The 13,454-nt window shown below is 36.3% G+C and overlaps 1 protein-coding gene across 1 annotated transcript; it reads left to right on the top strand.

Annotated features, from left to right (window-relative positions):
- The first annotated feature begins 7,097 nt into the window (after positions 1-7,097).
- Positions 7,098-10,448, top strand: LOC140948157 (neuropeptides capa receptor-like). The gene is made up of 2 exons (XM_073397380.1): positions 7,098-7,547; positions 8,726-10,448. The coding sequence occupies exon 2, from the start codon at positions 8,776-8,778 to the stop codon at positions 9,862-9,864; it is 1,089 nt and encodes a 362-aa protein (XP_073253481.1). The 5' UTR covers positions 7,098-7,547; positions 8,726-8,775; the 3' UTR covers positions 9,865-10,448.
- Positions 10,449-13,454: the final 3,006 nt, after the last annotated feature.

The raw sequence follows: 13,454 nt of genomic DNA, 5'->3' as shown, positions 1-13,454 counted from the left end.
ATTTAAATCAAATATCTCTTTATTTGCGGAAAACCTGAAAATTCTTTCGCGAGCGCGCGAAAGGTCATCACCTGTACAACCAGTTTCCTAGGCAGCTTTCCTTTCAGCTTAAAAACATAATCCTATAATTCTATTTTCCGTTCCAATTAGTAAGGAATCGATCTTAGATTTCATAACAGATTCTCACACAGAGGCGCTACTCTGGTACTCAGGAAACATTTACAGCTCGCTAGTTTGGTTGAAAACTAGACTAAATTTCACCGCAAGTATCATCAAACGCCGATTAAGTCTAACTATCTTACGCCAGCATCAGGAGAGATCCGGACGGATTAGCCTGAAATAGATCTGCATCCGTTACCTCAGTTTGGAAAACAAAACCAAGTTACAGGAGTGGAAAATTTGTTCTATAAACTACAAGTGGTTAAAGCTAGGAATTAGTATTGTGCGGTTAAATTCAAGAACAATCCCTTCTTCTTTAATTTTTAGGATGATTATCAGTAGCTGGGCAGAATGCCCTTTGGAATTAATGAAATGAAAAAATAGATATCAGTATGGAAGTGAAAAAGGTACATCTTTACAGGTACCAGTGGTAAGAAAAGAAAAGAAAAAGAGAGAACGGAACAAGAATAACTGAATAAGGAAATGAGGGTAAGTTTGCTTGTTTAACTATTCATTAAATGTCAGTTACGCTTATCTACCTCGTCTAATGAGAAGACAAAACAAGGCTATTGTCTTGTATTTTTGAGGGGAACACTCCGGCCATATCAAAGAAAGAGTGAGGTTGGATTTAAACGCTTTTTCGTGGTTGGAAATGTCATCTGCATCCAGAATTAGAAAGACAGTGTATCTTAGCTATTCCTGGGAGGCAATGATTAAAATGAAATCTAATTCAATGATGAAACCCAGCATTAGGTTAATATATATATTTTAAAAATAACTCAATTTTGCGACATTTTAAATCCAATACATATCTTTTCATCTCAGGGAAGCGTTTCTAATTTTTAAATGAGCAAGCAAGCTAGCTTATTTCAGTAACGTCAGAAAAAGGGCATACATATACAACAAGTTTCTTTTAGGTAGCTTTCTTTTTAGCTAATCTAATTCCGAATTCCATTTCCCGTTTAAGTTAGCAGGAAACCGTTCTTATATTGCATTTCCAGAGGTGGCTGCTCTCAGGTATTTACCATAAATTTATAGTTCGCCAGTTTCGCTGGAGACTTTTAAAATACCAGAGGTAGAAGAGCACTCTCGGTTCCTACTTTAACAAAATACTTGCCTTCGCCATAGCTTCAGAGAGTGTTTTTTTGTATATAGACGACGTATTACGTAACACATGCGTTTCAACAGTACCTCTGGACCAATGACTGTGACGTACGTGATCGCTTAATATTCAAGTATGAATTGTTCTCTCCCATTGCTTTCTTATCAATCACAGAGACAATATATCTGAAATGCGACAAGCCTCTGTTTCTCGTATGTAATATATATGAGTGACTGAGCCCAGGTGAGTTTGGTGTATTGCACTTGGTCTATTTCCCTGTAGTACGCAGTAATCTTGTCGATGTTAAAAATGCTGCTGGATCATATGCATTTCAAGACATAGCATTTTTTAAAGGTGGCGCGGGGTGCCTCCAGGTTAATTTGGTTTAATGCAGAACACGCCGGAAATATATCTATGACCCATTGACACGGGTCCGAAAATTTTTTTAATGAACTATTTTTTTTCCTGTCCACAACCCGTTTACACGAAGCTGCCCAAATTCTGTTACAGATTGCAGTACTGTTCACGCTTTGCCGTTCAAAAACTTGCACGGTCCCGTGCAGGATTTTGTCCATTCAAAAAATTTTCTAGAGTTGTGTGAACGGGATCTACGGCTCGTGAAGTGGTGGACTGGTCGAAGCCGGTGTCGAACTACGGCAAACCTCTGAACAGCACAACGTATTTGAAAGTACCCGGAGAGCTCTGCCGTGATACACGGAACAATTGATTTGGTAAAAGCGTGCAGATGATCTTTTGTGGAGGTAATCTATAAAATTTCTTTTATGATAGTTCGATTTTTTGTAGTCGAACGTTTCTGTCAGGCTACTAGTGAATTGATTCTAAAGGTGTAAATCCGTCAACTTTCGTGGGATTTTATATCACGAAGGCAGTCATGCAATAAATGTGTTTTTAAAATGCAGATATAAGTGTTCAATCCACATGTAACCACATGTGGTTTGTATGAATGTGCACTGGCTATGAAGCCCGATACTAAGATAATTCTCTCCTTTTAATTGTTTTTGTTATCGGTTTTCGTCCTGATGGTACTTAGGCCATGTCCAACCGAATCCAGACACTTTTGAAACCGAATATTTTTTGTCCGGATTTGTGTGGACGTGGGACGGTTAAACCTCTCTGGAGAGAGGTTTAAAAAAATTTGGTTTCGGTATCCGAATTCACTGGTTTCGTGTGGACGGAGGGCCGATCCTTGAAAAAAATATGCGGTTTAACAAATATCCTATAATTCGTGTCATGGCCTTACCGTACAGTCACGCTAGCCCTGCTACATGACCATTTGAACCCTGTGCACACTGGGATGGTGATTCAGGGATAACGTGTAAACAAACAAAAACAAAAGAAACAAACAAAAGATTTTGCAGAGTCAAGGAGCTTCCAACAGCTGTTATTTTTGCAATTGAATTTTTGCCGGCTTTCATAAGCAGTCTCCTTTATAACTTTAAGATGTTTCGATACAGTTTTTCAGAGGCCATACCGATATTTTTCAATCGCCTTTAAAGTGTTTTTTTTTTCCTAGCATCGAAATATGATATTAAGCAGCATTCTGACACTACTTAAGAATAATTTGAGTCTTTTATAACGTCTTTATTAAATAATCTATCACGGCTATTGAAAATTCGAGGTTTGAAATGTATTTTCTTTTTAGTCGAATTCAAACATACAGAATTTTTTACTGCTTACGGAGGTTATTTGCTAAACACCAAACTTAAAGTTCCTAGTGTTGGATTTTCAGTAGCTGGTCTAGATCACGCAAAATTAGGCGTTTATCAATTTCAAAGATTTTTTTTATTGTTGTCATATTAATATCGATTTTACTAAAATCTACATTTTGACAAATTTAAATCTATAGTCAATCATTAGTGAAAATTTTATAGCGATCAGACAAGGATAAAATCACTTTTAAAGCGATTGAAAAATATCAGTATGGCCTCTGAAAAACTATAGCGAAACACCTTAAATGTGTAGCCTGAGATTGATCAATTTAAAACCCAAGCTACAACCAGTTGTAAAAGTACTTGAGTCACTGTATCGTATTTTGGCATAAATGGCCTGTCCATTGATCTTGTGCTTGTGATGCCCCCTCCACCCCTTACCAAAGTTGCTAGCAATACAAGACCATACCCAAAACTTGGAGGAACAACTTTGAATGGGAGGGAGGAGGGAGGTCAGTATTATATCTCACAGACCTGTGGCCAGGAGCGATTTGAAGCAAGAAAGGTCGTTTTCTCGTGGGAGTGTCTCAACATTTTTGCAACTGGTTGTAGCTAAAAAAGCCAAACGGCTTTGAAATTTTAACTCCTAAATGACTTGCTAATGGTTCAAAGAAAGGTTTTAAGATCTCCTTCTTCTGCTCTTTCTGGGGTATCTTGATCCAAACCCCAACGGTAATGAAACGTTTCGGATTCTTTGGAAAAACACTACGTGATGTTCAAATTCAGTCCAGGGAACACCGACTAATTGAGCAGGATAAAATTTAAATTAGCCAAAGGATGTCAGCGCTTCGTTGAGAGAGGTATTGACCACTTTCATTTATTGAAAATATTTCCCGGTGGCTGTTACCAACCTCGGCCCTCGGCCTTGGTGGATAACACCCTCCTCGATCTACATAATCAATTCTTCATATCATACTCAGCCTCGTTCAATAATAAGTTGTTAAATAGTCATTCAAGTTACTTAGGTTTTTTGCGTTTGTTGATTCAAAGTGTTTATATTTTTCATTTGTTAACTGTTTAAGTTTCCGAGTTGTATAAAAGATCTTCAATTGCTTTAATGGACGTTACCAAATTCTTTGAAACTGGCCACTTTCCATATAGAATTGTCTATTTTATTCAGCATGTAACTGGTTTGTAGACGGAAGAAAGAAAAGCAATTCTTATGTTGACGTTAAATGATAAATGCAACTGATTGATGACGCTTATATGATCATTCTTGTTACCCCATTTTCTCAGCCCTCTTCATGCGAAACTGAACCTAGTAGAAAAAGAAAAAGAAAACAAACAAACAACAACAATAACAACAACAAAACAAAAAACAGTAAAACGAAGTTCCTCTCGAACACCAGCAACCAATAAAACTTCTTTATTTACACTCCCTACACAAAGATGATTTAGCATTACTGACAATCAAACAAGCTGAAAATAACCAGCCTTAAAATAAGTTAGTAGACATTATGGAAAAAGAGTCTATACTTAGCGAAGAGACCATCCATATTTTACGGTTGAAATTTTCTAAGCTCTCATTCCCCAAGTTCTTAATTTTTCTAGCTCTCCTGTCGACGCGTAATTTGTGTGTCTGCGTGCTCAGTGGATACAGCTCCCCCCCCCCCCGAATTTTTCTTTGCCCAACGCCCCTTACATGACCAGCTTTACCATCTTCCATTTTTGAGAATTATCTTCAGTAACTTGTCTCAATAACCTTTTCAGGTCAAATAAAGTACTGAAAATGCTACATTGAGATATTTAAATGGATAACTCCAGTCACGTTAGCAACGGGCCTTGCCCTCTCGCGGTTTCTGTTTTCTTCACAACGGTGTTGGCTATAATCAGTTTGGCTGCGTTTATCGGCAACATCTCACTGATGACTGTGGTTTTTTTTTAAGACCCCAAGCCTTAGAACAAGCACCAACTTCTACTACGTCAACACAGTGGTATCAGATTTCCTTTCTAGTCTCCTTTCATGGCCGCTGTACCTCACAGATGAGATAATAATAAGTCCAGGAATTCTGATTCAAGGTCCTCTGGCCACTGTTGGGTACAAAATAGGAGTGTACGTGAGGCTAGTCTCAACATCAGTCTCGATTCTCCGTTTGTTATTAATCGCTACCGACAGATACATTGCTATTGTATTTCCCTTCAAAACATCATTGCTATTGTCACGAAAAGTTAGAATAACTACGTTGGTAGCAGTGTGGGCAGTATCGATGGGCTATTCCTTTCCTATGCTTCATTTCTCTAAAGTCGAAGACGTCGGCGAAGAGCGTTTCTGCAGATTTGCATGGAACGATACTGTTACTCTAATAATCTATTTCGTTAGTGGAATTACTATGATTAATGTTGTACCTCGAATTGTGATTGTGATTTTGTATTCTCGCATTATGCAAACATTACACAAAAAAATCAATTCAAGACCCCTTTTTGGAAGCATAAATTCAGAAGGGAAAAGAAACAAGGAAATGCAAAATATTATGAAAATATTCAAATCAATTGTAATAGCGTATACTGCTTGCTTTTTTCTTCTTTGCGTTTATTTGATGTTAAAGATGTTTTTTCCTGAAATTTTAACCAAGGATAAATGTAAGTGGATTCTTGGCTTTTCATACTTTGTTTTTCTGTTGCTCAGTACAGCCATTAACCCCATCATTCTTTTCTTATTTAGTTCCAATTTCCGTCACGCCTTGCAAACCTTGTGGCCATTTCGACTGAAAAATTTCTCCTGTTCATTTTGTAAGAAAAGAAAGCGAGAAGATCCAGCAAGACAGGACGAAAAAGTGGAACTACAAATCCTGGTCAAAAACATAAATTAAATGTAATTCACTCATGAAATGCCTCATAAAGCTCCTAAAACGTTGTGTGTGTTTGATGCGTTCTTGATTAAATGGAATCGAGAAATACTGGGTTTTGAAAATCGTGAAAAGCCGGAGTACCGGTAGGAAAACCTCTTAGAACTACTCCCACATATAGGGTTTCGTCACAGGGATATGAAATTGACCCAGCTGGCAACATAGGTGGGGGACGTTGTAGAAATTGACGTTTGTCATTAGCAGTAAACGTGATTCTAAACCTCTCCATTGACGTCATTTTATCGGATATCGCAAATGTCTTCCAAATTTGGTCAATTGTAGCTGCTTATTATGAAAGATTAGCCGTGGGGTTTGAGCCAATATGAAAAAGTTATATTTTTAATGAATTAAGTGATGAAATTTATTGCTTATAGCTGTTGCAAATACCCTACCAGTAATAGGTAGCAATTGCCGATCGTTTGGGTTTTCTCTTTTTGAATTCAAAAAATTCAAATTTCAAATCGTCTATTTTAATGTCCAAATTTGTCTTAAACGGATAATAGTACCATTCATTCCGATATTTCCTGTTCGAAATAAGACGTCTTCGATTCAACTTGCTTGCCCTCACCTTGTCTAGTTTTTTAATGTGTCTTGTGATTTCGGTTTTTACATGCATGTAAAGACGTTTTTAAATTTAATATCTTATTACGTGCCATAAAAAGCATGACACAAAAGGTTAATTCTCACGACACCTGCGTTGCTCTCTCGCGCAACCAATTGTATAATAAAAGTGCACTATAAACAACATAATATTGTGGCTTTGTTACCTACACTACTCGTATCAGAGATACCTTACAAAATTCCAATGTTTTGCTATTGTAAGAATAAAAACTGGTCGATTGTCCATGACTGACTATTTTTCTCGTCCCACGATTTTAAAAAATTAGATGCCACTGCGCGTGTACTGATCGCGTCCCTTGTTTGTTTGTAATTTTTACTTCATTCGTGTGGCTTTGAGTGGCACTTTTGTTTCGGTCGGGAGACAATTTAACTTTAAGAAATTACGAGCTCACACCGGATTAACAACAGGGTACGAATTGATAAACTATAGGATGTAGATTAAATTAATTAACGCTCTGTTTTGCTTTTCAAAGCTTATTTATAATAAAAACGGATTCGAAATTTCAAAAGGAAGAGTTAGACTTTATAATTTACATTACCCTTTATTTGCGCGTGAAAAATCCATTCCTTAAATTACGAATAATTAATCTAATATTAGTCTAACTCGCTAGAAGTTGGCGCGGCATCGTACATGTCTTATTGTGTGTGCCAGTTTTCATCTTTCAACTGAACATAATTCTGGTTTCTTTTAACAGCTGTAACTTGATTTGGAACACACGGACTTGTTAAAAAATAGATTTCGATTCGCAAACGTGAAACGTGACGAACTTTTCTTTACTTGTCGATTACTGTTCAAACACATCAATATTAAGTGGTGTTTTTGCTAGTTTCATTCATAACAGTTATGTTGCAACGTGTTTCTATCTGCTCTACACATTTCTTATTCCAAAATTATTAGGCGCAAGCTTGAATCTGACGTTTGCCGTTTACCGTAACTTGGTGGCTCTTAAAATCAAAGGTTTTTAAAAATCTATTTGCCATTACACAAGTTAACAACGATTGAAGTGTATCTTTCGAGTAACAATCAGAAATCGAAGAAGAAGGAAAAGTTACAGTTGACTAAAGCAACTAAAAGGAGCACAGTCTCAGGTGAGAAAAGATGGTAATTAATGTTGTTTAAAGTATGGATTGGTTTTCAGTTGCAAGTGAAGTCAAAACTGTTGGATCTTCGAAAGTTAATTAGCAGTAATTTGAAAGCGGTATTTCCTTGCAAAGGCTAAAATATTAATTTTCATCCAACAACAGCTGTAGTATAGTCAAAGGTTTCACACCTACTGTATCGTCCCACCTTAACGCTGGTTGTAAATTGTCGAGGGTCTGGCATGGATCGAGTTACCTTGAAGACACTTGGGCACTATAAAAATTGATAAATACCAAAAAACAAATCTCCGATTTGAAGATAATTCACTAAACAGAAAAAAACTATGATTTGTAATACCTGCATGTGTACGAACATAAACGTTTATTTCATTTCTTGACACTAAACACTAAAAAATGCCAAGCAGTGAGCCTCGGTTTTGCAGGGTGTGATAACGGATGGATTCGGTTTTAGAAGCATTATTTTAAGGGAATGAAAAGCATTTCCAAAATTGACCCTTGATAGGAAATCGGCCTTGATTCTCCACTGTAACAGTTCTTCTGTGCAGAAATCTTGAATGTTGTTAATAATCACAAGGATATAAGACAACTCTTGACATTATTAATTATCAATCTTTTTATTCTTCTTTCCATGTGAATATATAGATATATGTCAGGAGAGTGGGATCAAACTACTCGATCTTTTAATACGACTAATTCGCACAATAATCAGGGGCACCCAAAAAGAATATAGTTCAAAACCACCCTAACATAGTATTGTCAGGTCTAAATGGTTGCAACGTTGTTTGATTCTTAGTTTCATGGTTTCTTAACCCGAATTATTTATGATTGTTGAATAATTAGTGTTAGGATACAAAGAATATTGAGAATTAAAGAACGAAATCATCTTGACTGACCTACAACGTTTATACTATGACAACATATATACTGTAAGTAAGTCAGTATACGCAGATGAACAGAAAGCTTGGTATGTAAATTACAGCAATAATAATAATTAGTAATAATAATAATAGTAATGATAATAATAATAATAATAATAATAATAATGATGATAATAATAATAATAATAATAATAATAATAAAATAGCTACCATTATGCCCCACCTGTTCTTGTTTTTACATTAAACGGAGTACTGATAAATTTTTTCCTACATAATATTAATCGACAGGCCAATTTCAGAGAGGATTTGAAAGTTACCATTTGCGTCGAATAATCGCAATGAACAACTCCAGCTCTAACTTGGTTAATTACACGCCATGCCCATACGACATATCTGCAGTCTTTACATCAGTGTTGGCTGTCCTTAGTTTGGCTGCGATTATTGGCAACATCTTAGTTATGTCTGCGGTGTACAAGACCCCAAACCTTAGAACAAGCACCAACTATTACTACGTCAACATGGTGGTCTCCGATTTCCTTTCTAGTCTTACATTAAGGCCGCTGTACCTCACTGACGAGATAATAACACAGCGAGGAAGTCTCATCCAGGGTTTCATAGCTACAATTGGCTGCAAAGTGGGGGTGTTTACGAGAAATGTTTCGCATTCAGTATCTATTCTAAGCCTGTTTTTGATAGCTGTCGACAGGTTCATCGCTATTGTCCACCCTTTAAAAGTTACCTTGTTAACAAAGAATATTCGAGCATCCTTACTACTTTCAACATGGATCATAGCCATAGGAGGCAGTTTTATCACATTTCTTCATTCAAGAGTCGACAAAGTTGAGCACGAAACATTCTGCAGATTGGCTCTAGCCACAGACAAGATTATAATACTATACACGTTTGTAATAATTCTACTCATTGCTTTGTATTCCTCAACTTTAATTCTGTATCTGCGCATCACGCGTGTTTTACAAAGTAGACTTCAGACGAAACACCGTGCACAAAACTTAGACGTAATTAGTGCTAGACAGAATAGAGCCAAGCACAATCGAAACGTGATGAAGATATTTAGGTCGATTGTTATAGCATTTTTCATCTGCTGGTTTCTTTTCTGTTGCTACCTAATACTAAAAATCGTTTTTCCGCAGCTCTTTGTAAGTGACAAGTGCAAGATAATCTTAGGCTTTTCTTACTATGTATTCCCACAGTTAAGCACAGTCGTGAACCCAGTGATTCTATTTTCATTCAGTTCTAGTTATCGTCATGCTTTAAAAGAAATTTTTTCTCACGGGAAATGTATGACATGCTTGGGAGGGGTACCCGTTGCCGCAGTCCAAACTAACGAGCGCCAACAGGAGCCAATTATATTTGAAATGCTCGAACTACACGGGCTTGATAAAAAATTTCAGAAAAGCTCCCCTTAGTCTGTGTAGTTCCAGTTTTTGTTTGGCGTGTGGGCAAAAATGAGCGGTGAAAAGCCGTTGCCGAAGCCGAAGCCGAAGCCGAAGCCGAAGCAGAAGCCGGAGCTGAAGCCATTGCGCTGGACTATCAATGAGTATCAGTGTTTTGGGAGGTCGTGGTTCTTTTTCTTTTAAAGTAATTTCATAAACATTGAAGAAATATAGATATTAAAAGCTGTTAAAAATGTCTGCAAAAATGATTCTACAAGCATTTTGTTATCCATATGTGAAAGTAGGAAAGATTTACATTCTTAGAAAAAGTCTGTAAATTTACGATTTATAGACATTTGACGATTACTGTAAATGGTCCAGATTTTCCAATGCGATGTTTTGAGACACATGGTACCGAAACAGATTATTCCAATTTATCCGGTTTCAAAGAACATTTCAAGAAAAAAAATCCCACTACGTTTCCAGGACTAATATAACGTATTTCTGGGCAAAATATGAAAAAGTTTGATTTTTTATCGAGTGCCACCCTTCGCTATTATTAAACATTCACTCTTAAAATTTGACGAAAAATAGCTAGCATTGTTGTAAAGGGCTCGTTCGCCTCTAATAAACAATGAATATGTCAGATAATAACGTCTTAAATGGGATAATTTCATAGCTTTATATAATGGATCCTCACCCCGCTACAATGTTAGTCAGTTTGGAAAACGCATTCAAGCAAGTTTAGTGAGGTGCACTTCTCGGAGAAACGCTCTTATAAAAATTCTATTAATTTCTTTAAACAGAGATTTACATGGTGTAAATCACATTCTCCTGCAGTAAATTGTCAACCTGATTGATGGTGGCATATTGGAAATGCCAGAACAAGAGCAACTTCACATGTTGGCCTATTCAAATGGACAGTCCCGTCTAATTGCCTCTTCCACAAAAAAAATCAACCAATCCAAAGGAAGCAAGAATTACAAATTATTTACCAAAGTCAGTGATATTTGTCAAAGGATGAATTTGTCCATTATTGCATTATTTCTCTTTTGCTTGCTTTTTGTTTTGTTATGTTGTAGTTAAATAACGATCATTTCACTTTACTTTTTTGTTTTTAATGGTTTTCTGGCTCTAATGAAAAAAAAAACAACTGAACCCCAGATGCCCCTATTAACTGCAACCGTTACAGCTACACAACGAAGAGAAATCACAAAAACATCGTCACAAAATTGAACGACATCTCATCAAGAATAGTATTAAAAATCGCATATAAATATATATGAGGACCGGGTTGTCTTGCTTCACCAAACTGTTAGTCACTAGTATTAGGTGAGTTTACTGACTGTGACGTTCCTAAAAAGTTCTTAAAGCTAAATTAAAGAAAACTGGCCCTCATGAGATTTATAAAATACAGAAGTCTGTTTTTTATTTTCTTTCCCAAAACGAGCATTCAAATTGTTTACTTGCTTAAGAATCTTCTTCAAATTAAGGGTACATGAAAAAGTTAGTAAGAATAAGGTATCTTTACTGGCTCCAGTAAACCAGTTGAACTATTCAAATGTCAGTGACACTTATCTACTTTGCCTAATGACAAAACATGGCTTTTGTGACTGTAGAAAAAACACGGGTATTTTCAAATCAAAATTCAGGCTATATTAGAGAAAGAGTTCATGCACCAGAGGCTTCGAATTTTAAATGCTCTTAAAATATCAACCTTATTTAAATCAAATATCTCTTTATTTGCGGAAAACCTGAAAATTCTTTCGCGAGCGCGCGAAAGGTCATCACCTGTACAACCAGTTTCCTAGGCAGCTTTCCTTTCAGCTTAAAAACATAATCCTATAATTCTATTTTCCGTTCCAATTAGTAAGGAATCGATCTTAGATTTCATAACAGATTCTCACACAGAGGCGCTACTCTGGTACTCAGGAAACATTTACAGCTCGCTAGTTTGGTTGAAAACTAGACTAAATTTCACCGCAAGTATCATCAAACGCCGATTAAGTCTAACTATCTTACGCCAGCATCAGGAGAGATCCGGACGGATTAGCCTGAAATAGATCTGCATCCGTTACCTCAGTTTGGAAAACAAAACCAAGTTACAGGAGTGGAAAATTTGTTCTATAAACTACAAGTGGTTAAAGCTAGGAATTAGTATTGTGCGGTTAAATTCAAGAACAATCCCTTCTTCTTTAATTTTTAGGATGATTATCAGTAGCTGGGCAGAATGCCCTTTGGAATTAATGAAATGAAAAAATAGATATCAGTATGGAAGTGAAAAAGGTACATCTTTACAGGTACCAGTGGTAAGAAAAGAAAAGAAAAAGAGAGAACGGAACAAGAATAACTGAATAAGGAAATGAGGGTAAGTTTGCTTGTTTAACTATTCATTAAATGTCAGTTACGCTTATCTACCTCGTCTAATGAGAAGACAAAACAAGGCTATTGTCTTGTATTTTTGAGGGGAACACTCCGGCCATATCAAAGAAAGAGTGAGGTTGGATTTAAACGCTTTTTCGTGGTTGGAAATGTCATCTGCATCCAGAATTAGAAAGACAGTGTATCTTAGCTATTCCTGGGAGGCAATGATTAAAATGAAATCTAATTCAATGATGAAACCCAGCATTAGGTTAATATATATATTTTAAAAATAACTCAATTTTGCGACATTTTAAATCCAATACATATCTTTTCATCTCAGGGAAGCGTTTCTAATTTTTAAATGAGCAAGCAAGCTAGCTTATTTCAGTAACGTCAGAAAAAGGGCATACATATACAACAAGTTTCTTTTAGGTAGCTTTCTTTTTAGCTAATCTAATTCCGAATTCCATTTCCCGTTTAAGTTAGCAGGAAACCGTTCTTATATTGCATTTCCAGAGGTGGCTGCTCTCAGGTATTTACCATAAATTTATAGTTCGCCAGTTTCGCTGGAGACTTTTAAAATACCAGAGGTAGAAGAGCACTCTCGGTTCCTACTTTAACAAAATACTTGCCTTCGCCATAGCGGCTTATAGGATTAACTTAAAATAGAATCTGCGCTCCGCTACCTCAATGATCAGTTCGAAAACGAAACCAAATTACCGAAGTGGAATTGTCCAAAAATGCAGGATTATTAACGTGCAGTTAAAATCTAGGACAGTCCCTTCTTCTTATAAATTGGATCATTATCAGCATATGGGCAGACTGCCCTAGTTAGGAATTACCTAAATTAGATCTCTGTGTAGCTGAGGGCACGATCCTTTCGATTAATGATTAAAATTAAAAATACAAGAATAATATAATAACACTAATATCATAGGTGACGAATTACTCCTTAATTTTGGCGCGAAATTTCACATACAAATAATAACACAAATTATTGAACAATGTAAAGTAGTTTTTAAGACGCAGCGCCCCTATAGGCTGACGTCATTTCTTACATTTTTCTCATTAGCGTATTACTTAACTCATAGAAGCCGTGATCATATATATGAACTAAATTCAAAAGTTGGAAGACCTGATTAACTTGAGCAATTTATGCAATTTTCACCTCTTTAAAGTAATATTAAAAGAAATATCAGCCATCGAAAACTGCCAAATTGCTGGGTGGCAAAAAATTTCATGAGCCATACATTCTTTGT

This window comes from Porites lutea, chromosome 9, assembly GCF_958299795.1.
Source record: "Porites lutea chromosome 9, jaPorLute2.1, whole genome shotgun sequence".
In the NCBI taxonomy this organism is placed as follows: Eukaryota; Metazoa; Cnidaria; class Anthozoa; order Scleractinia; family Poritidae; genus Porites; species Porites lutea.
Note: the sequence above shows the minus strand (reverse complement) of the source record. Positions and strands in the feature narration are given on the sequence as shown.

Bases quoted from the DNA above. Each gene is read 5' to 3' on its own strand.
- LOC140948157 (XM_073397380.1), top strand. From the start codon at position 8,776: ATGAACAACTCCAGCTCTAACTTGGTTAATTACACGCCATGCCCATAC.